Source organism: Canis lupus, chromosome 3 (genome assembly GCF_048164855.1).
Source record: "Canis lupus baileyi chromosome 3, mCanLup2.hap1, whole genome shotgun sequence".
NCBI lineage: Eukaryota > Metazoa > Chordata > Mammalia > Carnivora > Canidae > Canis > Canis lupus.
In genome coordinates, this window is record NC_132840.1 from 23,204,017 (window position 1) to 23,228,593 (window position 24,577).

General features: G+C 51.3%; 1 protein-coding gene and 1 long non-coding RNA gene across 6 annotated transcripts; one reads left to right on the forward strand and one right to left on the reverse strand.

The window, feature by feature from the left end:
- Positions 1-2,616: 2,616 nt before the first annotated feature.
- On the reverse strand, positions 2,617-22,183 carry C3H16orf95 (chromosome 3 C16orf95 homolog). Of its 5 annotated transcripts, none has more exons than XM_072819522.1 (7): positions 22,081-22,183; positions 15,818-15,869; positions 14,955-15,095; positions 9,021-9,167; positions 8,274-8,310; positions 4,938-5,166; positions 2,617-2,884 (listed from the first exon to the last, which is right to left on the reverse strand). In XM_072819522.1, exons 1-7 carry the CDS (start codon positions 22,122-22,124, stop codon positions 2,866-2,868), a joined length of 669 nt encoding a protein of 222 aa, XP_072675623.1. In that variant the 5' UTR covers positions 22,125-22,183; the 3' UTR covers positions 2,617-2,865. The 5 variants fall into 5 exon arrangements, with proteins under 5 accessions (XP_072675623.1, XP_072675620.1, XP_072675622.1 ...); XM_072819519.1 differs by lacking the exon at positions 22,081-22,183 and adding an exon at positions 17,503-17,712; XM_072819521.1 differs by lacking the exon at positions 22,081-22,183 and adding an exon at positions 17,503-17,710 and having other exon boundaries at positions 4,938-5,142.
- On the forward strand, positions 18,644-24,408 carry LOC140630023 (uncharacterized). Its single transcript, XR_012027829.1, has 2 exons — positions 18,644-22,805; positions 24,228-24,408. It is a non-coding gene; the product is annotated as an uncharacterized lncRNA (long non-coding RNA).
- Positions 24,409-24,577: the final 169 nt, after the last annotated feature.

The window sequence follows — 24,577 nt, forward strand, 5'->3', positions numbered from 1 at the left end:
CTATCACTGCAGAAACTTCTACTGGCTAGAGCTGAGCTACACAGTAACTACTCATAAGTGGTATGAGAAATGGAAGAGGATAGGAGGAGAGAGAGAGAGTGAAAAGGTAGGGAAATAGAGTAGGAGGGGGGTGGAAGAGAGGAAAGTGGGAGGGGCAGGAGATGGGGGGCAGCTGGGGAGGCAGGGGAAGGGGACTAGAAGAGAGAAGGCGGCAGCTAGAAGAGATGGGGAGGCAGAGGAAGCAGTTTCTCTGGACTCCCTGACTTGAATCTGAAGTGCCAAGGACCACAGGAATGTGTTTCTCAAAACTCCTTAAACTCCTTGGAACACATTCTGCCTGGAAGGTTGCAGATTTCCAGGCCTGGCCTAGACAAAGCAATCAGCAACAGAGGGAGGCTGCAGGTCAAAGGAGGGCCTGACGAGGCTGGGCCCACACATCCTGACCTCCTCTGGCTTCTCCAGCATTTCCAGGCGAGAGACTTTTGGACAGTGCCCTCTCGTGGTTCCTCATGTCCAGCTTCAGGACAACACGCACAGGCAGGAGTACCCAGGCTGGGCCAGCCCAGTGTCGCTGCTGCATTAATGACAAGTGCATGTCACCCCCTGGGAGTGTGTTTGGGGGATTTCTGAACAAAGGGGTCACATACTCTTCTACTACCTCGGCAGGCTTAGGCACTCCCATCCCAGCGTCATTCCTGCTGTCTCTGGGCAGGGCTTCATTCAACTTGCTTCAGCCAGGGTGGCTTTTCAAGAAATAATACAGAGAGACCCCATGTTATCCCTCATCCAGTTTGCCCCAATTAGTAACATCTTGCAAAACTGTAGCATATCACAACCAGAAGATCAATAAAGTCAAGATACGGGATGTTTCCATCACCACAGAATGCTTCATGTTGTCCTTGGGTGGTGGCACCTACTTCCCTCCCACCTACCCTCATCCCCACCCCTGAACCCCTGGCAACCACCAGTCCGTTCTCCATTTCTATAACTGTTATGTGGAACAACTGGATATCCACATGCAAAAGAACACCATATACATGTATCTCACGCCATATATGAAAGTTACAAAACTAACTCAAAATAGATCAAGGCCCCAAATGTATGAGCTAAACCATAAATCTCTTCAAAGAAAACATAGGTAAGTCTTTGGACACTGGATTCGGCAACAGTTTCTTAGATGTGACCATCTGACCTAAAGCACAGCAACCTAAGAAAAAAAGAAAATTGGATTTCATCAAAATTAAAAACTTTTGTACTTCGAAGGTAAATCAAGAGAGTGAAAAGGCAACCTGCAGGGAAAAATACCTGCAAATGATACATCTAATAAGGACCTACCTTCTAGAACACAGACAGAACACAAACTCAACAACAATGAAAAAAATGGGTGACCTAATTAAAACACAGGCAACGAGTCTGAACAAACATCTCTCCAAAGAAGACATGCAAACGGCCGATGAGCAAACAGAAAGATGTTCAACATCACAAGTCATTAGGGAAATGCAAATCAAAACCATGACGAGACAGTATTTCACACCCACAAGGATGGCCATCATCCAAACAAGGCTAATAATGAGTGTTGGCAAAGATGTGGAGAATCCAAACTAGTTTGCCTGGCTGGCAGGACTGTGAATATGAAATGGTGCCATTCTGCACTGTAGAGAAAAGAAGTGGCCTCACTAAACAGTAAACAGTTACTCTATGACCCAGCATTCACACATGCCAACCCAAGAGAAATGGAAACATGTCCACACAAAAGCAAATATTCAAAGCAGCACTAGTCACCGTAAGCCAATAGGTGGAAACAACCCAAAGGTCCAGCAAGCTGTGATGTATCCACATGACAGAGTGCCTTTGCCATAAAAAGGAATGCAGTGCTCACACACGCTACAACGCGGCTGTGCACCACAAACACTGCATACGTTGAGAAGTGCCAGACACAACAGACCCACATGCTACAGAACTGCATGCACATGAAATATCCAGAACAGGAAAAGTCAGAAAGTAGGCAAGTGGTTGCCAGAGGCTAGGCGAAGAGGAGGAGGAGTGATGCATGATCAGTGCAGGGTTTGTTTGTTTGTTTGTTTGTTTTTAACCAAGATTGTATGTATTTATTCATGAGAGACACAGAGAAAGAGGCAGAGACATAGACAGAGGGAGAAGCAGGCTTCCTGCGGGGAGCCCCATGCAGGACTCCATCCCGGGACCCTAGGATCACAACCTGAGCTAAAGGCAGACCTCCACCACTGAGCCACTCAGGCGTCCCCAGTACAGGGCTTCTTTCTGGGGTGACCACATGGGTATGGAATGAGACACCAGGGGGAGGGTTGCACAACTGTGCAAATACACTGAAATCCACTGAATTGTATGCTATAAAAAGGTGAATTTTATGGTATGCAAATGACATCTCAGTTTAAAAAACTCAATTCACATAATTTTATGCTATTTACTAAAGTGTGAGCTACCTGACACTGGTGCTACCACCACCTTTGGCCCATCACTGGGGCAGAAGGAAGAGACCCAGAGGCCCTCCCCCCACCCAGTAATACCAGCTGGAGAACATGCTCCCCACCCCCCTCTCCAAAGCAGAACCAGTGTCACCATCCAAATAGGGGCCACTTTGGAGTTTCACAAATAACATTTATTGGCCGCATTTACACCGGAGTCTCACCCGCACCCAGGGCAGCTGTGCACAACCAAGCACTGCCTGATGAGAAAGAACTTGGACTCTACCCCGGGCGTGAGCTAGATGACCTGAGAAAATGGCTGTTATCACAGACTCCTCCTAATGCAACAACTTTCCTTAAAGACCTTGATTATGACTGAAGTTCTCGTTGATGTTCTTGGCAGTGGCTGAAGATTCCAACTTCAAACCCAGAACAACTGTCTGGAAAACAAAGAATAGGCAGTTACTCCGAACTGTGTCCCACACTTAAGCCCATGCTGCCCTGGCAGGACCTGTCAGGGAGCCTCCATGGGTTGGCAGGAAGGGGGACCCCCACCATGGACAGGGATGCCACCTGAGTTCCCGAGGAGCCCAGGCAGGAAAGATTGCAGTAAGGCAACACCAGGGTGTATTGTAACTGGCTCACTTCTAGCCATGGATCTTTTTTTTAGATTTTGTTTATTTATTTATTCATGAGAGACACAGACAGAAAGAGAGGCAGAGACACAGGTAGAGGGAGAAGCAGGCTCCACACAGGGAGCCCGACGTGGGACTCGATCCCGGGTCTCCAGGATCACACCCCGGGCTGCAGGCGGCGCTAAACCGCTGCACCACCCAGGCTGCCCTAGCCATGGATCTTCTGATGAGGCATTCAGCCCCTAGAGCCCACTCTCCCCCTCAGGGTGGAGAGTCTCAGCCTTGCACAGCTGTGAAAGGGACCCAATTCGAGGAGGCTGCAGCAGGCCCCACCGAGAAGGTAAGTGTGACTGTCAGGGCCCTTCAAGGGTCCCTGTTTTGGGAAGGTCCTGAGCTTGCCTGTTCTGCAGCCTTCACAATTCTAGCAAATCTCTGCCAGGCCAGCCCACAGGCAGCCTGCAGTTTCTCCTGAGATGTGCTGTTCATGTAGTTTGGGGAATCTCACAGGCACCCCGCAGACACTCCAGCCAGACAAGATAGTTCTCTTGAACAGCTGGCACTTTGGCCCTAAGAGCCTGGCTCTGAGGCAAACGCCTCCTACACGATCATTTGCACTTCCCTTTAGCCTACCCTGACCATCTACCTTATGTGTTATCTACAGCCAAGCTTCTTTCTTTGCTCTTCCCAGAGTGGGCACAGGAGAGTCCAAATCACTTTGACAGTCAAGTTGGCAAACACAAGAACAGATGAATTTTCATGCAAAGCAAAGAAGGAACAATCTCACGGTTTCACAAACCCTCTCATACTCACAGATCACCCAAAGCTCCCAGACCCTTGCCTCAGCCCTCTTCTCAAGAGCACATGCCCCAGAGAGGCTATGGGTCCATGCAGGCACTCTCATACAGATGTGCCCCGTGGCGTTGTTTGTAATCACAGGATCAGAGGCAGCACAGGTGCCCAACACCAGGAAAGCAGACAAACAGGGTGCAGTGGGGAGGGCCTTCTGCTTCCCGCCAGGACCAGAGACAAAGACAGAGCTACCCCCCTGCTATTAACGACAATAACAAGGACACTGAACAGAAGACATCTACAACCATTTTCAGATACTGGACACTTTCTAGAATATTCCTCTTACAATTACATGAAGACAGATGATTAAGAAGCAAATATATGTAAATTGATCTGCATGCATTCACACACCCATACAGTTTTGCACATCTTCTACCCACATACATTTGTGTTTCTGCATGTCCTTGCACACAGGTGTGATCAAAGAGCGTGAGTAGACCAAAGGAAGCAGCCCTGCCTGTCCCCTAGGCAGGGGTGGGGAGCGTGCCCTGGAGGCTTCATGGGAGCAAGCCTGGGTGGTGTTCCAGGTGACAAGGCCTGGATGAAGCTAGTGGGTCGAGGCTGGGGCAAGGGTTTTCCCAGATGTAGCCTTGATGGCTGGGACCAGGCTGGGGGAGAGGTCACAGGTCTCCAGGCCTGAAGCTGTGCTTACTCCCCAGCAGGATGCCTGGGCAAACAGCAGCTACCTTCAACCTTGATGTGTTGGAAATGTGCATAAACTGGAACCAGTGGTAGGCCACCAGAGGACCTGGGGAAAGTGATGAGGTGAGGAAAGAAAGGCAGGCAGCCCCAAGATGCCCAGTGCCCCACTGTCAGCTCTGATATGCCTGGATTGCTCGTTCATGAAGCGTGTGGTAGAATAAGATCCCAGTGCAACTGTGCACAGTGAGAACAGCACCATGGTGATCCCACTGCAGCCATTCCTCACCCTTTCGTTCAGCCACAACCAACTGCTCCCAGCCCCTGACCAAAACAGTGCCCCCACTGCCCCCACTCCATGCCTGCTCACCGAATGGCCACCACGACCCTCAGGACAGCCTGCAGGAGGGTCAGGAGGCTGCGGGGCAGGAGTGGGGCTGGGATGCTCGCTCCCTTCCCTGGGGCCAGTGGTTCATGCTGGTGAAGGGCCTGGAGCTGCTGCCACTTGAGGAGAAGGTGCCCATCACAGCAGATCCGCCAATGGTTGTACCAGGAACGCAAGCCCAGGGCAGGTTCTAGGCAAGAAAGCAAGTCAGGCCCTGGGCAGAGTGGGGACAGAGTGCCGCATTTGCATACCACACGAGAGAACCCTCCAGAACCCAGGGCAAGGACGCCAGGTGTCCCAGGGAGGCTGGTCACAGCCCCGAGCACATGGATGCTGGCCAACATCCATGGAGATACAACGAACACTGCTGTTTACTTATTTCTGGGCGGACTATGGGGCTCGTGCCAGTGTCTTTTGAATCTTTATCCCTGACAGCCGCATCATGAACTAGCTATGAATGAAAGAATACAGAATTTAGCTGCGACCTGTTTCCCATTAATCTTTCTTTTTTTGTTGTTTTTTTGGAAGGGTGAACAAGTGGGTTAAGCTCAGATGAAACCAGACTGGCGAGAAGCTGATAATGAGTAGAACTTAGTGATGGAAACATGGGGTTTATTTGAGTATTTGAAAAAACCACAACTACAAATGGGACTCTACTGTTTCCATTTCCTTGATCCTGGCTTTTGAGATCCGCTTTGATCAACATGTGACTATTCTGATATCATATTTATATTATAGCACTAACATGCTACTACTACAAATTATGCTATATTTATACACTATGTAACATATCCTACACATATACTGCATTGTATTATACACTGTATTACTACTCTGATTATACCAATGTGTAAAAGCATGATTAATATAAAACATATTATTTTCTTTATTAAAAAATCCTGCTGCAAAGCATAGGGAAGAAAAGCAAATGAGCCCTCTCTTTACAAAAAAAAATACAAGATGAATATACAGATTTTCTCTTTAAAATGGAAATAATCTGGATTTGAGGGTATAGGAAATATTTTTAAGCCACTTTTCTTAAATCATATTTTTAAACCTCTCTCTACAAAGCACAAGGGGAGACAGATCCTAATTGTCCTGATACTAGTGAGACCTGGGCTCTCAATCCTGTCCTGGGAACACCTTCTGGACTGAAAGGGTTAAGGCTAAATTGCCCAAACTATTAACAAGGACTGCAGTGAAAGTTAGCACAGTTTTTGAAAACGTATCAAATTGATGCATAGGATTCAACAACAAACTGAGCTTTTGGCTTTTCTTAAAGATGCAGAGTATTCAAAGCCAAAAACAACCAATAAAAATAATCCGTAAGTGTGTGGTTATACAGTTAAAAGAGCAGTTTCTCCAACTTTCTTGTCCTACCACTATGGTTTCTTTCCTAAGGTGATTTCTGGCTCTTCTCTCCCAAACTTGAGCCAACGTGCTGCTTCGTGTTTTGTTTGTTATACAGCCCCTAGTCTTGCTCTTCTGGTTGTTTACCTCCTGTCTTCCCCACCCACATGGGTAACCTGTGACTGTCAAGCTAGACACACTGCACCAAATCCACATCCACAACCAAACAGGGCTTTAGCTTTTCTCAGATGCACATGAATGGAGTACTACTGCACAGACTGAAGCCACTTGTTTTTTCATGCTGCAACGTGTCTGGGGCTCCCTCCCATCCTCCTAACAGCTGCACACTCTATGTTGGCAGGTACCACATTTGAAACACATCCCCATATATGTCCATCCTCCCACTGGGAGACGCTTCAGCTGCTTCAGATACCTTGCCAAGGATACTGTGCTGCTGCATACAGGCAAGTATGTAGGAGTGTCTACCAGACATTACCCGGACATGGGTTTGCTGAATTCAAGATCAAGTATATTACAAAAGTTGAAAGATGAGAGAAATGGATGAAGTGGTCAAAAGATACAAACTTCTAGTTATAAAATAAATAAGTCCTGGGAATCTAACATACAGCACAGTAATCATATTTAATAACACCATAATGTATATTTGAAAGTTGCTAAGAAAGTAGATCTTAAAGGTTCTCACCACAAAAAATAAAATGTGTAACTGTGAGGTGACAGATGTTAACTAGACTTAAGTTGGTCATTTCACAATAAACACAAGTATCAAATTGTTACACCGTGCACCTGAAACTAATATGTTCTATGTCAATTAGATCTCAACAAATATTTGATAAATGCCTCTAAACTGCCCCCACAAAGGCTACGTACATCTGTGCAGCTTCTAATTATTTTTATTATCAGGGAAAATATGCATTTTTGCAGCATTAAGAGGTAGGCATGCTGGCTGTCGGCCACTCATTTCCTGGGCACTTTCCCACCCAGCCCTGTGCTCCTGGGCTCTGGGCAGGCCGCTCAAACTGCTCACCCATCACAAGAACCCAGCCCCAGCCAGGCATCCATCCATTCCCTCCATCACAGATTTCAGGGAGGGGTGTTCACCACACAGAGCATGGGCACAGCTGGGCCAGGGGAGGACCCCTGTTGCAAGCCACACAGCATGTCCACTCCTTTGCTCACACCAATGCAGAGGAAGCATACATGTTTGCTATCAGTGCCAGAAAACACCTTCAAGAGCAATCCAACCCACTTGCTTTAGAGACAGAGAAAGTAAAGGTGGGAATGGAGGTACCATCTCCTCAAGTGCTGACATGAGTTCATGAGTATACACTGGCTCACAAATACATAAATCCAAGAATACACTTTGTTACAGATATATACTGCATCATGAACAGATGAATATATGGTATGTACTACATCTGCCATAATTATATGAACATATATATCCTAGGTTTCAAGTATATAAATGTTTTACAAATATACTCCAAAATGAATATATGCCTAAATATTATGTCATGAAAATATAGTGTCCTGTATATGTACATGTAGGTATATGTGCCATATCGTTAGTAAATACATTTACTAGGTCATAAGTGTATGCGTGAGTGTATATACCAGACACACAGACATACACTATGTCATGAACTATACAAGACCAGAGCTTAAAAGAAAATATACTTTAGATAACATCTAACTCCAGGCTGCAAATTGGCTTCACTTTGAAAGCTAATGCAGACAGACTGTAGAGTCTAAGGCTTCTCTAGGTTCACTGAGGAAAAATGGTAGGTAGCCAGTGATGCCTGGCAAGAAAAGGGAGTGAAGATGCGGGATGTGTGATACATGTCCATCTTTCTTTTACAGACATCTGGGGATGAAAGAAGTCTCCCCATCCCCACCATGAGACCCCGCCTTCCTTGGGGAGTGGGAGAGGATGAGACGTGTATGGTCTGTTACCTTGGATGCCTGTAAAACTCTGCTGCCTTTTCACCACCTAAAAGAAAAGAATGGGGGCAAATGTGTAAGCCTGGCCTGGTGATTTACCAGAAGGGTGGGCCTAGTGATTTGGTCAGAAACAAGGAAAGGGCTGTGGCCAGCTCAGCATGCATGCCATGGTCCCCTTTCAAAAGTCCTCTGAGTCTTAATTCTGGGGACAGTCTGCTACTTGATGAGAGAAAACTAGCAAATGATAAGTAGGTAAAGGCAGAAAGGAAGCCTCTACTGACCACCCAGGACACCCATAAAGTATGAGAGAAGAGGGACCATGGGGCAGAGGAGCGTTGGACCTAGCCAACCACTCCAGCAGTCACTGTTCTGGAGTCCAGAGATATGGAGTGGCAGACAGAGCTGAAAATCCAGGACAGAAAGTCAGAGCAACGGTTCTTCCCAGCTCCTCCCCCTGCCTGCCAGGATGCCTAGAGAACTAGAAAGGGTGCTGAGGCAAGGTGAAGGGGGTGAAAGAAAAGAGGGGAGAGGAGCAGGAGGCAGGAGTGATAGCAATAAAGGTGGCAGCAGTGATGGGGGACAGCAGTGCGACCCACCCTCCCAGCACACCAAGCTGTCCCTGCCCCTGCACACACCCACCTCCTGCACTCTGCTACCCAAACTCCCTTCCAATGGAGGCCACTGTGGGGAAAAAACCAGCACCCTCCACCCCATCTCTGGATCCCTCTTGGACCTCACTGCTGTGAGCCTCCCTCTTACCTTCTTGTGAGGCCTCAGGACCTGAGGCACCCAGTAGGGCATCACTGCCTGATCCCTAGGCATCGGGAGGCGGCCCCCAAAGCGGTGGCATGGGCAGGGGCATGCCTCGGAGGTTTTAGGGATATTAAACTGGACCATCTTTTGGATCTAACAGAGAGGAAGGGAAGAGAAGGTCCAAAGGGGTTGTGCTCCAGAAACCTTCACCTTGGGACAGGGTCCTGGGGGGCTCCTCTTCTGTACCCTCCCACAGGCACACCCCAATCACCCAGCTGAGGAAGCTTTCTCCCCTCCATGACATTCCCAGGGGCATCTGCACCTCTGCAGTGTGAAGTCAGGAGATGTGGCTATCCTAAGTCTGGAGGCCTCCAGGACTAGCCCTGGGGCACAATATCCAGCCCCTCTGAGTCTCAGTGTTCTAGGCTATAAAGCAGGCTCTGCCAGCTTTCTGAAAACATGGGTCAGAGTCAACAGCAGACAGTGTTTGATCCACCAACTCCACTCTGGGATATGTGTGCATCTGTAAAACGACACTTGCAAAGAACATTAGCTACAGTGCTGGCTGTAGAGGCCCAAGAGCCCGAAACCTCGTCTGTAAGGGATAATAAACAGGGGATATGGGGACAAGGGAATATTGCAGCCTCTGAAAAGCATGAGGCAGACCCATCTGTCCGCGCAGAGATGTGATGTTAAGTGGGAAACAGAGCGTGCAGTATGTATAGGGTTTTTTTTTTTAAGATTTTATTTATTTATTCATGAGAGACAGAGAGAGAGAGAGAGGGAGGCAGAGACACAGGCAGAGGGAGAAGCAGGCTCCATGCAGGAAGCCCGACGTGGGACTCGATCCCGGGTCTCCAGGATCACACCCTGGGCTGAAGGCGGCGCTAAACCGCTGAGCCACCTGGGCTGCCCAGTATGTATAGGTTTTATACAGAATCTACATGCCATACTTTCTGTGCATGAGTTGTGGGGGGACCATGGCCTTGCCCCATTCTTTTCCCCCCACACAGCCCTGCCCATTGTCCTGCAACCCCAGTTTCTTCCAGCAGAGGGGTAGCATGGAGCCCGTCCCTGGACTCGAGTTAGGCCATGCACTGGTTTGGCCCACAGAATGAGAAGGAAGTGACAACAGCCAGATCTTGCCAGGCAAAGAGGCCACACTGGCCTCTACAATGTCTGGGCTGGCACACTGGCCCCAAGATCAGGGACAGGTGGGGCTGGGCTACCCAGCTGAGCCCCTCAGACACCTGAGTGATGACACTGACTGCTGTTTCAAGCCAGGCATTCAGGCAACGTGTTACACATCACTAGTGAAAGAGCACACACATAGCCCATCTCCAGGCCATGCAACGAAGCTTCAGGGGAGGCGCAGGCAGGGTATCCCCTTTATACCACCCTAAGTTCCTACCATACACTTGTGAGTGGACCTGCTGACTTCCCAAGGCCAAGGAGAACCAGGCCAGAGCATGTATGTGACATGCTACAAAGCACAGGATCCCAGAGGGGAGGGCCAAGGGGTTGAAGGCTCACCCAAAGGAGGAGATGGAACAGGTTCTGGAGAACCTGTGAACCTCCATCCACCGCTACCTCCTTCGAGCATGGCCTTGCCCAGCAGGATAAGCACACTCCGGTCAGGTCTGCCCACTCCAAGCACCTGCTAAGCACATTCTCTGCACCATGCATGGTATTAGGAGCAAAGACCTGCCCTGCCCACAGCAGTTCATTATGCAGCACTGTCCCCCTGAAAGATAATGCCAGGATGTGGGGGAACAGCAGGAGCTGGGAGAAAGCTGCAGGCCAGATAAATCTGTCTAGAAACATCACTGAGCCATGTCACAGGGGGCAGGCTAGGTGAAGGTGGGACAGCAGCAGGTACCTGTCTGAGAGGCCTCAGGATATGGACAGAACCAACGTCCCAGGCAGACCCTGTCAATTGCCCAGACAGCAATCATTTATCAACCCAACCCCCGTTCTTAAAAGAACCCAGCTTTACTCAAGGGGCAAAGTGCCCAGATCCAAGGGATCAGCATCAGCCAGTCAGGGCTTTGTCAGGAATGAGTAAGAACGTGAGGATGAAGAGAGAAGCAAGAAGTACGTCGAGGCTTCTGGGAATGTTTTATCCCTGATAAGAAGGGAACGGGAGGGTAAGCCTTCTATACCACCCTGGAAAAAGGAGGACCCCAGAAATGCTCACTTTCTGTCATGTGTATCATGGTATAAAACAGAGACCCATGGCCACCATCTCGAAACACTAAAGGTGACAATGCCAACACTCTGAGTAAAGACTCTGGTCCTTAGACATGCTGGTCAGCATAAAACCAATCCTAGAAGAGTCCTCTCTCTACCAAAGACCTGGATGAACCCATGGTGGGTCCATTTTCTGTGATTTGCACCTAACACTCCCCTCCACTGGAACAGGACAGGAACAGGACAGGACAGGTCCCCTCCTGGAACAGGAGCCTGAGCAGCAAGTGGAAAGGAGTCTGGAGATGCGGGTGGGGAGGCAAGATCAGGAAGGACCCCAGAGACTGTGTCAGGGACTCCAGTCCACACTCAGGAACTGGGAGCTTCAGAGGAGCGACAGGACCAGATCCACAGTCTTCAAAGCTTATGGGGCTGCAGCTCAAACATGGACAGCCAGACTAGAGAGGATGGAGGTAGGGAGCCCAGGCGGAACACATGAGACAGGCTGGGCACACTATCTTCTATAGTCCTTCCATCCTGCTTAGAGTCACCTCCTCCCTGAAGCCCACCAGCACAACTCAGTGAGGAGAGTCCTGGGTTCTAATCCCTCATCTGCTATGAACTGACACTGTGACCCCGGTAAAGCCTGTCCTTTCTGGACCTCAGTGTGCCCATTCTTTAAAGGGGTACAATAATACCTACCCTGCCTGACTCTCAAATGACACAGTGACCAACAGGAGGGACTGAGGCCATCATCACTGCCTAGGACAACATGACTCAGTCATCTTGAAGCCAATGACCCCTTTGAGAGTCTACTAAAAAACAAGAAACAAGAGAGAGGGCCTCATTTCAGATTCCACTGGTATTAAAAGAGTGATTAGAGAACATTATGAACAACATTGTGCCAATAAATTTGACAATGATGTAATTAACAAATTCCTTAAATCTCACTAAAAAAGAAGCAAACAACCTGAATAACTCTGTTATCTATACAAGAAATTAAATTTGTAGTTAAAAAAACCTTCCCACAAGGAAGTTCTGTCCCACATGGCTTCAATGATAAATCCTACCAAATATTAAAGGAAGAAATAATACCAATTCTACACTAAGTCTTCCAGAAAAGTGAAAATGAGAGAATACTTCTCAACTCCAGATCAGCGTCATCTGAATACAAAGGCAAACAAGGACAATGCAGATCAATAACCCACATGAATATACAAGCAAAACTTCTAATCAAATATATGAAAGAGAATGCATCCTGATTAAAGGGGATTTCTCCCAGGAAGTGGTTTAACTTTGGAAAATCCATCAATGCAATCCGTCATATTAACAAACCAAAAAAATAAAATAAAATGATGCTCTGAATAGACACAGATAAAATCCAACACTTATTTTGGATAAAACCTCTCAGCAAACTAGGAATAGCCAGGAACACCCTCAGCCTGATGCAGGGCATCTAAACCAATGGCTAACATCATGCTTCATGATGAAAACCCGAATGCTGTCCCTTGAAGATGAGAGAGAAGATAAGGACATCTTATCTCCCCACTCCACTCTACAGTACACCAGAAGTTCTAGCTAGAGTGTCAGGCAAGAAAAATAAAGGCATCTAAACCAGAAAAGAAGGAATGCACCATCTCTCCCTGTAGATGACATGATCATCTATGTAGAAAATTTGATGGACTCTACAAAAGAGCTCCTAGAATAAAGGAGGTAAGCATTACCGTAGGATGCAAGATCAAAATACAAAAATCAGTGCTATTTTTAGTACTAGCAATGAGCAATCATAAACTAAATTTTTAAAATAATGTCATCAAAACTATAAAACACTCACAGATCAGTGAGACAGAAGGTGTGCCAGACCTGTGCATTGCTGACTGCTGACTGCAAGTGAACCCTGAGAAACACAAAAGGCCTACAGGGATATAGAGATCACCAAGTTCTCAGGTCAGAAGAGTCAGTGTCATTAAAAAAGATGATTCTCTTCACACTAATTTACACAAAAAATACCAACCAAAACCCCAGCAAGACGTTTCTTTAGAAACTGGCAGATGGGATTCTAAAATTCACATGGAAATGCAAGGAAACTAGAATAATCAACTTTAAAGAAGAAAACTGGCATTGGAGACACACACTATCTGATCTCCAAGTTCATTATAAAGCCACAGCAGTAGAGACAGCATGGCATTGGCATACAGACAATTAGAAGAGTGGGATGGAACAAAGCCTGGAAACAGACCCACAGCTACACAGACAGCTGATTTCTGGCAAGGTGCAAAGGCAAGCCAGTGGAGAAAGCATGGTGTCTATGACATGTGGCATTACAACAACTGGACACCCACAACGGGAAAAAAAAGAACTTCGGGCCATACCTTAAGCTACACACAAAAATTAACTTAAAATGGATCACAGACCTAAACACAAACTATAAACTATAAAACTTCTAGGAAAAAATACAGGAGAAACCTTTCTGATCTTGGCACCTTGGCTTACACAAAGATTTCTTAGATATACTTAATACTGCTAAAAAAAAAAAAGAAATACTGCTGTGCTGTGGTGGGGGGCAAGGGGCACACCTAAGCAAGATCCAGGAAAGGTCAAATTGATAAACTGGACTCCCTCAAAATGTAAAACTTATGCTAGTGAAAGACATTGATAAGAAAACAAAAGAACAAGTCAAAAACATGGACAAAATGTTTATAAATTGAGTATCTCATTATACCTAGAATATATAAAGAACTCTCAAAACTCAGTAATTCAAAAAAAAAAAAAAAGCAAACAATCCAGTTTTTCTAAATGGGCAAAATATCTGAACAGATGCATACATATCAAGTAAGACATACAAAGCCAACAGCATAGGGAGGAGCCACTCGGCATCACCAGTTACTGTGGAAATATAAACTAAAGCCACAAGAGGACACACACCTATTAAGACGGCTAAGATCTGAAAGACTGACCAAACCACGTGTTACTGAGGATGTGGAGGACTAAAACTCTATACACTGCTAGTGCAAATGTAAAATGATACAACCACTTTGGAAAACAGTTGGCAGTTTTTTAAAAAGTTAAACATACATTTACCCCACGATCCAACAAGTTCACTCCTAGGTATTCGCCCAAGAGAAATGAAGGTGTGTTCATACAAAGATTTGTACACAAATGTCCACAATAGCTTTATTTATGATAAACAAAACCTCTGAGATGGTGCAGATGTCCTTCAGTGGACAAATGGCTGCACTGTGGTCCAGTCATATGATGGATACCCAGTGCCACTCAGCAACTGCATGGATGAAGCTCAGAAATAATTACACTGAGTGAACGAAGCCAAAGAGGGCCTACTATACGATTCCATTTATATAAAATGCAAAGAAATGCAAACTGATCTAGGGTGACAAAAACAGGTCAGTGGTCACCTGGGCACAGCAGAGTGGGGAGGATGGGGGCAGTCACAAAGGGCCATAAGGAAACCTTTCAGGGTTGCGTGTATGCACGTTAGCTCAGCAGCAGTGGTGGTTTCACAGATGGGTATGTCAAGACTTAGCAAACTGTATATTTTACATATGTGCAGTTATCACGTCAGTCTTAACTCCACAGATCTGGTTTTTGAAAAAATATGAATTAAAAAAAAACACACAAACTGTCCCCTAGAAATTTTAAGATACCACTCTATACCACCTATGACTTTGAGGGGTGACTGGTCCCCTGAAGTTCATCGTGGACTCAGATGAAGAAACCCTAGTCCAAGTCACCTACCTGCTTTCGGGGTCTCAGGGACAACGGGACCCAGTAAGGCAACGTCGCCTCAAACCTGGGCACCGGCAGGTAGCCCCTGCATTTGGCCTGGCACTCACAGCAGATGGGCTCTTGATGAACAGTACTGGGGACAGGACACATCTGAGCGAGAGTCAGAAAAGAGAATTAAATTTGCTGCTGCATTTGCAAATTAAGCCAAGGAACTCTCTGGAATAGTAAACCAATGTTTGGAGAGAGCCAGGGTTGAGGCAGGGTGTCCAGACTCCTGCAGGGGAGTCAGCTCCTCCTGCAGCTCACAAAGAGGGAGGCTACCCTGGCTCTCTCCAGACTCATCTAGAAGGGCACCACCAGAGCCTGTAGACCAGGTGTATTAGGATTCCCAGCCACTTACTGCTGCATCACCATGAGCAAGTCTGGGGAGCACAACCAAGTGCAGTGGGGAGAGGGTTGCTCTTTTCATGTACCAATCTGCCATCAGTATTTTACATTTGCAAAGGCTTCCACATCCATCCCAGAGGATCCTTGCCATGCCCACAGGCAGGCAGAAGAAGGGAAGTCATCCTCCCCAGGGTCAGATGAAGAAACAGATGCCCAGAACAGGTACTTCAGGGGGCAGTGTGGTTCTCCCAGGCCTCCCGAGTCCCTGTCTTGAAGTGTCTTCAGGAACCAGGGGTGGGGGAGGCAGTGAGTGACCCTACACAGAGATATTGGGGGCCCAGTGATAGGCCCTATAACCATAGACTCCCATTTCTGACTCACCCTGATGAAGTGCTGTCTGAGGACCCACCCACATTCTCCACTCTCCCAAATTCCACAGGCTTGGTGGAGTTGGGGCAAAATAGCTGAGAGGTTGCTTTCCTTACCGACTGATCTATGAAGCACACTTCTTTCCCAAAGGTTTGAAATGTGCTCTTCCTAGAAAACAAGAACAGGAAGGCTTAGAAAGTTCTGAGTTCCTACCCCACCCCTGGGGGGTAGGGTAGGACTGTGGGGGGGTGAGGATCCTGGCCGGCGTCCTCCTCAACTGGCATGTCACTAAGCCCCAGGGAGAGAGAGGTCATTGTCCTGACACTGAGAGGGGGAGGGGGCTGACCACAGAAGCAGGTGTATGCATGCTCCCGTACGTCCAGAACCTACTCACTTGCTGCACACTCCAGCTCAACACGCCCTGGGCCCTTTGGGAGTGAGAAGAACGCTCCGGCCAGGGCCAAACCTTCCAACCACAACCCCCAGCATGCCCAGGGGCTTACTTGCAATACCCAAGGCAAAGACTGTGAAAGCCGTAAGTTAAATGAAACTCCCTCCAGTAAAGAAGATGTGGTCTATGTATACAATGGAATATTCCTCAGCCATTAAAGACAACAAATACCATTTGCTTCAACGTGGATGGAACTGGAGGATACTATGCTGAGTGAAGTAAGTCAATTGGAGAAGGACAAACATTCTATGGTCTCATTCATTTGGGGAATATAAAAAATAGTGAAAGGGAATAAAGGGGAAAGGAGAGAAACTGAGTGGGAAATACCAGAGAGGGAGACAGAACATGAGACTCCTAACTCTGGGAAAAGAGCAAGGGGGATCCCTGGGTGGCGCAGCGGTTTGGCGCCTGCCTTTGGCCCAGGGCGCGATCCTGGAGACCCGGGATCGAATCCCACGTCGGGCTCCCGGTGCATGGAGCCTGCTTCTCCCTCTGCCTGTGTCTCTGCCTCTCTCTCTCTCTATCATAAATAAATAAAAATTAAAAAAAAAAAAAAGAAACGAGCAAGGGGTAGTGGAAGGGAAGGTGGCAGGGGGTGGGGGTGACTGGGTGACGGGCACTTGACGGGATGAGCACTGGGTGGTATGCTAGATGTTGGCACATCGAACTCCAATAAAAAAATATACTAAATAAATAAATGAATAGCAACTCCCTCCAGGACAGCACGGGGGCCTGCGGTGGGGTGACAGAGCATCGGAGGCCGTGCGGACGGCCGCACTGCTGCCACCACCACCCCAGGCGCAAATGCCAGGGTGTGAACGGGGCCCCCAGGGGCGAGCGGGCGAACACAAAGCAGAGGCTGACGCGTCCGTGTTCTGTAACGTGGAAACCCTCGGAGCCGCACTGCGCTGCCCGCGAGTCAGCGTCGCTGCTGCTTTATTCCAGCAAGAGCCTCGGGTCGCCGGCTCCGGAGGCCCAGCCGAGGCTGCGAAGAGCCGCGCAACCGCCCCCACGGCCCAGTGAGCCGGAACCCCCGGGCCGCCGCCCAGCTCTCTCCACAGACCGGCTGGGGGCGTGAGGCGGCGCTGGCGGGAGGAGGGCGAGCGCGTCACGACCCGGTCCGCCCGGTGAAACTCCTCCCGGGACTTCGGAGCCAACGCTGAGGGGGGGTCTGCGGCGGTGCGCGGAGGCGGTCAGCCCCGGACGGAGGCCAGCGCGCCACAGCCCCCACGTCCTCGGGCCGGGAAGCACTACAGGGCCCTCCGGTGCTTACGTCAGCGTGGGCGTGCCCGCTGCCCGCTGCCCGCTGCCCGCCTGGGTGCTCCAGCCTCCGCCGGCCCAGGGACGCACTTGCCTGCCTCGACGCCCTCGGGAGAGTGCGTGCTGACTGACAGACCCAACGGACACCCGAGGGCCCCCGGAAGTGCCCGCCGTGGCTCCGGCAGGGCCGCCGCGGTGGAGGCGGTGGGGACCATCCTGAGGCGGGTGACGACAGCAGGGCTCGGCCTCACGCGACCTGCACGCGCGCCCGGGCCACCCCGCCGGGCCCCTCCCCTTCCTCCCGTCCGCGGCCTCAGGCCCCGCCCTTCCGGCCGGAGGGCCCCGGCGCGCCAAGGACTCGCCCGAGCTTAGCCAATCAGGCGCGGCCTTCTAGGCATGTGCCCTTCTCTGGCGGCTGACTGGCCCCAGGCGTCGGGCTCCGTGGGTCACGGGGAGGCCTTGGGGCGGGGCCGGGAACGCCCCCTCGCCGCCGGCCGCGGGAGCCGCTGGTTCCGGAAGCTCCGGCTCGGTGCGCGCCCCGCTTCAGCGCGCGGGTCGTGACGTGGAGGAGCTGCCCGGGGCTCGGGAGGCCGCGGAGCTGCCGCCGGCTGCCGTCCGGAGGGCCCCGTACGCGCCTGGGCTCTGGCCCGCTTCCGTCTCCCTGTCGGCTCGGACAGGACGCCCGGACGTGTGTTTGGATCGGAGGCGAAGGCTTGGAGGCCGTCGGCGCGGCCCCGCTCCCCGAGACTCCGGCCGTGGAGCCCGAACCCAACTCGCGGCCGGTGCCGGAGAAGCCAGGCACCACCCCGGCGTGTGTCCAAGTCGGGTCACCCGCCTCCTCCCAGCTAACGGCGGTCACCAGGAATCTCAGCACGACCCGAGCATTTCGTGCGCGGCCGTCCGGTCCCTGCCCGCCCGCCTTCTCCCCGCTCCTCCCGAGCACACCGGAGCCCTGCTGTAGCCTCAGTCAGGCTGTGCGGCCGGACGCTGCGGCACACTGACCCTCCGCCCCCCTCCCGGGACGCCGGGGCACACTGACCCTCCGCCCCCCTCCCGGGACGCCGGGGCACACTGACCCTCCGCCCCCCTCCCGGGACGCTGCGGCACACTGACCCTCCGCCCCCCTCCCGGGACGCCGGGGCACACTGACCCTCCGCCCCCCTCCCGGGACGCCGGGGCACACTGACCCTCCGCCCCCCTCCCGGGACGCTGCGGCACACTGACCCTCCGCCCCCCTCCCGGGACGCCGGGGCACACTGACCCTCCGCCCCCCTCCCGGGACGCCGGGGCACACTGACCCTCCGCCCCCCTCCCGGGACGCTGGGGGACACTGACCCTCCGCCCCCCTCCCGGGACGCTGCGGCACACTGACCCTCCGCCCCCCTCCCGGGACGCCGGGGCACACTGACCCTCCGCCCCCCTCCCGGGACGCCGGGGCACACTGACCCTCCGCCCCCCTCCCGGGACGCTGGGGGACACTGACCCTCCGCCCCCCTCCCGGGACGCTGGGGGACACTGACCCTCCGCCCCCCTCCCGGGACGCTGGGGCACACTGACCCCATCCCCTCCCCCTCCCAGGGCTCTGGGGCACATTGACCCTCCCCTCCCAGGAATGGCCAAGAGGACTAAGGACCAAACACCAGGTTCATCGAGGGTGTGGCAGCTGGAGCTGGCACCTGTTGCTCACGAAGTTCGCATAACTACATTGGCAACATTGACAAGACATAAACCTGTGACCTAATACCCTCCAACTCAGTGGTTCCTGGGGCAGCCCCACACACTATATAAATGAGAACTCAGTCCGCCTGCAAGTGACCCAATGTCCATTCATAGCAGAAAAGGTGAAAGAAAGAACCTGTGGCATTTTCAGGTGGAGGAACACCACCTAAGGATGGAAAAGAACACACAGCTGCAAGACCCAAGACTGCAGAGCAGGCACATGATTCCACATGCAGAAGTTCCAGTGGGAAAGCAAACCCATCACCACAGCCCACTCTGCCCTGGGTGTTCAGAGTAACCAGGGCCTGCCTCCGACCCTGGCCCTGCCTCTCCCACACTGTGCATCCTTCTCCAGGCCTGGGCGCTGTCTGTAAAATAGTCATAACTACAGACTCAATCCCACAGGCAGTTGGGGAAGATAAGTAGGACCCAGCATACAGGAAGCCTTCCATGCAGGTTGGTTGTCGTTAGGTGAGTGTGGTAGATCCTAGCTTTTCCCCTATATTTTCGCTTTCCCTGTCCTACTTCAGGCAGGGGGTTGGCTCACTGCCACTGCCTCAGAGGAGGGAAGTGGAACCATACATGCCTGTGGCCACCAAAGGTTTATGTCAGGCTTTTGTTTCCAAAGCCCTCAGGTAGGAGGAGGAGAAGCAGAAAGCTTGAGCCCTAGAGTCATGGTGCAGTGTGTTCACCAAACAAGGGTCCCTGGCTGAGAGCACGGCGAGTTGGGCTTGCACTTCACCTACATTGGGCCTGTGGCTGAGCCTGCCCCTGCTCCCAGAGGCCACCTTCTGTGACCTGCCCAGGAGCACCCTAGGCATCCCCCTCATCCTAGCCCCCACAGCACTCACATGCTGATGGCTGTCAACTCCTGTAACTGCCCAAAGATGACTCTCTGGACCCCTGTCTGGGGGCAGGCCAGGAGTGCCAGGGATTGATGCTCCTGGGAGCAGCCCTCAGCCGTGACAGGGAGGGTGGACAAGTGTCTGGGCTTCTGTGTCTGTGGGTGGGATGGTGCTCCACACACCAATCCCCAGCATCCCTCCAGGCCTGAGCCCCAGCTGCCCCCTTGATGATGCTCTGCACCACCCCTCACTCCCTACACCGTAGCCAAAGTCATCTCCCCAATAGTGTATTTGCAGATCCTTGCTCAGGGCTGGCTTTTAGGGGAACCCAGCCAAGACAGCTATTTCCCACCACCCCCATGACTATCACCTGCAGCCTGGAACCCAACCAACACTGCCCTTTCCCACCACCCCTGTGACCATCACCTGCAGCCTGGAGGGACTCTTTTCAGGTTGTCATGAAGCCTCGTGCCACCTGCACTGGAGACAGAACCCAGGACTGGACCACCTGTGCCCTCCGAGAGCTGGTGGCAGAGGGGGACTCTCCCCAGTCACTCCTGCATGCAGTGAGGGTGGCAGGCTGCAGCAGCATGAGCCTGAGTGAGTGCTAACAAAGGCGTTAAAAACAAAACCTAGGCAGATGCAGGGAGACCAGCATTAGGAGGGCAGTGGCAGCCATGCTGGGACTGCAGGCAAGACGAGGACGGGCCTCCAAATGCACAGAGATGGGCAAAAACCTCCTTCAGTCCCTCATTCCAGACTGGATTTCCCAGAGATCTGAACTTTGTGTAGGAGGAGAAAAGGGCCTATCATCTACTTGAAACCAGGACCTGACCCTACATAAGCAGGCTTTGGGGAGGCCGAGCCCCCAAGTGGGGACACCTCTCTGTAACCTGAGAGAGCTGGCAGCCAAGACACAGGGCCTGACGGCAGGTCACCCCTGCCCCTGTGGGTGGACAGAGCAAGTGAGAGGCCATCCAGCAGGAAGGGCACTGTCTCAGGGCCACCACCACGCAGGTTCTGGGGACCATGGCTGGAGGACTGTCCTTCCCACATATACACATCTGTATCTTTGAGAACGTTGCTACTACAAAATCATGTATTACTGCTAACCCAGAAAAGAACCCAGAATTTGTGATTTTGTTTGGAGGTTTGTTAAAGGAAAACCTTGCCTGATGGACCTGTGACAGGCAGGGAGACAGAGCTTCACAATGCTAAATCTCGTGGGTTTGGTAAAAACATGATTTAAAAGAAAAGCCACGGGATCCCTGGGTGACGCAGCGGTTTGGGGCCTGCCTTTGGCCCAGGGCGCGATCCTGGAGACCCGGGATCGAATCCCACGTCGGGCTCCCGGTGCATGGAGCCTGCTTCTCCCTCTGCCTATGTCTCTGCCTCTCTCTCTCTCTCTGTGACTATCATAAATAAATAAAAATTAAAAATAAAAATAACTAAATAAATAAATAAAAGAAAAGCCACTGGGTGCCTTCAGCTCAGGTAGTGCTCCCGGGGTCCTAGGATCAAGTTCTGCATCGGACTCCCCGCAGGGAGCCTGCTTCTCCCTCTGTCTACCTCTCCGCATCTGTGTGTCTCTCATGAATAAATGAATAAAATCTTTTAAAAAGTATTATTTTTTTCAAACATTTTCTTTTTAAGTAATTGCTACACCCAACATGGGGCCCAAACTTACAATCTCAAGAGTCACACGCTTCTGTTCCCCATTGGGGGCACTTTGGGTTCTCTTGGAAGACCCTTCCCAGCCCAGTCTGGGTCACAGTCATGCCAGGTGCCACAGACTCATGTGGTATATTAACAGCCCCCTTGATACGGGAATCCTTTTTCTTTTTTTTTAAAGGTTTGTATTTATTTATTCATGAGAGACACAGAGAGAGAGAGGCGGAGACATAGGCAGAGGGAGAAGCAGGCTCCACGCAAGGAGCCCAATGTGGGACTCGATCCCCAGTCTCCAGGATCACATCCCCGGCTGAAGGCGGCGCTAAACCACTGAGCCACTCGGGCTGCCCCAGGACTCCCTTTTTCACCCAGCCTGGGGCCCTGCATAAGTGACCGGTCCCCACTGTGCAAGTTGGCTGCCCCAGACCCTTACCTTGTGAGATCGCAGGCTCCATCGTCACCCCCTATTCTCCCCATCTCTCCAACCACTACATTCTAGAGCTCTCTCTGATGTGCTATGGAACATCAGCATCTCAGTCTCCCTTTCCTTCTCCTTCACCATGTCCTGCACTCTGCCAGGGCACATGGCACCGCCACCACCACTATCCTTATTGTCAAGCACCATAAAAGGGATACAACCTGAGCCAGACAGCCAGGCTCAGGGAGACAGCCAGGCTCAGGGAGAGTTTGTTCACTTACAGATACCCGTCACTGTCTCACCCCAGCACTGAGGACCCACATCCCAGTGTTTTCCGTGAGATCACTGGGGCTTCTTCTAGAAGACGGGCTCCACACTGTATCTCCCCATGCCTGTGGTGCTGTGGAGCCTGCCTCCCAACAGAACTGTGGAATGTAGAAGCATGAGAGAAGCTCCATGGTGATGAGGGCCATTCACCCAGGCTCCATAGCCTGTCCCCATCCCGGGTCCTGGGGGGAGACCAAGGAGAGGACAGGAATTGGGTCTAGGTCCTCACTGGCCTCCTGGGCCCTATCCATGGGTGTGCTCAGCAGCTTCTCTCTATGGCCTGACCTGCCCATCCACTGCAGGGCTCAGGGCTCCCCTCCTCTACCACCTGGACTCCCAGATGGGGATGGCAACAGTCCTGAGCCAGTTGTTTAGGCACCTGTTGTCCAAGTGGTCACAGAGGCTCTAATGAGGTGAGCCCCAGGGCTGAGCCACTAGCACGTGGGACCCCTGAGACTGCATTTGGCCCAGCACCCAGACAAGAATGGAATCAGATCTACACCCCAGCTGTCCTGTCTCATGCCCCCACCCCATATCCAGCTATGTGTGACTCCTTATCCAGAGTGTGGTCACTTCCCAGGCCATGCCAGTTCAAACTCGAATCCCCACGGAAACTTCCCATGGGGTATCCCCCCATCTCCAGTTTCCTTACCAGCAGTCCCTTCTCAGCATGGCAGAAGGACTCATGGGGGCGCTGAGCTAGAGCCCTAGGCCTCCCTCTGCCCACAGGACACTGTGTCATCTGTGCCTGTGTAGATAAAAGCACACACGTGCACACACACACAGACCCACACAAATGCATACAGTCTATCTGTGGTATTAAAATGTCATGGGGAATACTAGGGGAAAAAGAAGTCTAGATAAGGCTTCTTGGAGGGAGAGAATAGTGAAGGCTGGAAATCTGACATTCTAAGAAAGGCAAAGCTATAGGGATGGAGGCAGACCAGGGGCTGCAGGGTGGGGTGCTGGCTATGAAGATGGATGGAACACTCTATATCCTGACTGTGGTGCTTCTTCACAGCTCTATGGATACACACTGAAGACACACTAAAGAGCAAGGGACAGCTGTTTGTTTAAAACCATGTTCCTCTGCATCTTCCTCCCAAAAGATGCTAGCAAAGGAGATGCTTGTTATGCAGCATGGAGGACAGCCACAGAAGGGCTGCCATGTTGCAGCATCAGAACCCTGGGGGGTTTTGGAAGCCACAAATGCTCAAACCCTCTACCCAGTGGCTATGGCTCAGCATCCCAGGGCCAGGCAGGCATCTCCCTCTCTCTAAGCTCCCTGGCGATGCTGAGCTTCACACCCAGCCAGCCAACAAGGAGCCATCCCCTTGGTCCAAGGGGCACGCAGCACTAGTGCTAACACAACGGCCATCACCTCCTCCTACCTACTAGGCACCAGGGCAAGTGTGCCAGGGAAGGCAGGCAGTCCCAGTACTGGGAGGAGCCAAAACTCTAGAGCACCACAGAGACCCAGCTCCTGGGCCCCTGCTGAGATTCCAGGAGTGATGTCCCTCCTGGGTTGAGGGAGACAGGTGAGGACACAGCCCCTCACCTACCACCTGGCCCTGCAGATGCTGGACCAGGCACCACAGGTCCAAGTGCGCCCACTTCCATGATAGCCTTGGCCCCCCACTGCACTGGATATAGATCATACCCTAATATGGTGCCCCCAAGTGTCCAAAGGAGGCTACTAAGCTCATTTTGGGGACATTTCATGTTATGACCTGTGCAGGGCTGAAACTGCTGCTTGTTCACTGTTGTGTCTATGACATGTGGCACCACGTTTGGGGCATGGAGGTGCAGGCACTAACCCAGTGTTTCTCCACAAGGTGACCAGCCCACCCTGCACCAAAGCAGATATCCGAGAGGGACAGCAACTACCCCCCACCTCACCTGTCAGCTATCAGGGCGTGGGATTTCAAGATCAAGCAGCATAAATGTGTTTCTTCTCCAAGTAGGCTGTGTTATCTCAAATAGCAACCGAAAGTAAAACTAGGCTGAAAAAGCAAAGGTTCTGATTCCTTCATATGTTTTGGTGGGTCTCCCTGTGAGCACAGAAAGGGCCCAGAAGACTGGCCACGTCCACAGATATTTTGGGTTGCCATGATAAGGGAGACCAAGAATGATGCTCAGTGCCTTACAGCATGGGATGGCCCCAGCACAGAATCCCATAGCCCCA

What these genes read in the sequence shown, in the direction of transcription:
- C3H16orf95 (XM_072819519.1), bottom strand. Translation starts at nt 17,627, where the DNA reads ATGGTCCCCACCGCCTCCACCGCGGCGGCCCTGCCGGAGCCACGGCGG. An exon ending in TGTGCTTCATAGATCAGTCG is followed by an intron (nt 15,096 to 15,817) that starts GTAAGGAAAGCA and finishes ACTCTCGCTCAG; the next exon opens with ATGTGTCCTGTCCCCAGTAC. An exon ending in CCCTGAGACCCCGAAAGCAG is followed by an intron (nt 9,168 to 14,954) that starts GTAGGTGACTTG and finishes CCTCTCTGTTAG; the next exon opens with ATCCAAAAGATGGTCCAGTT.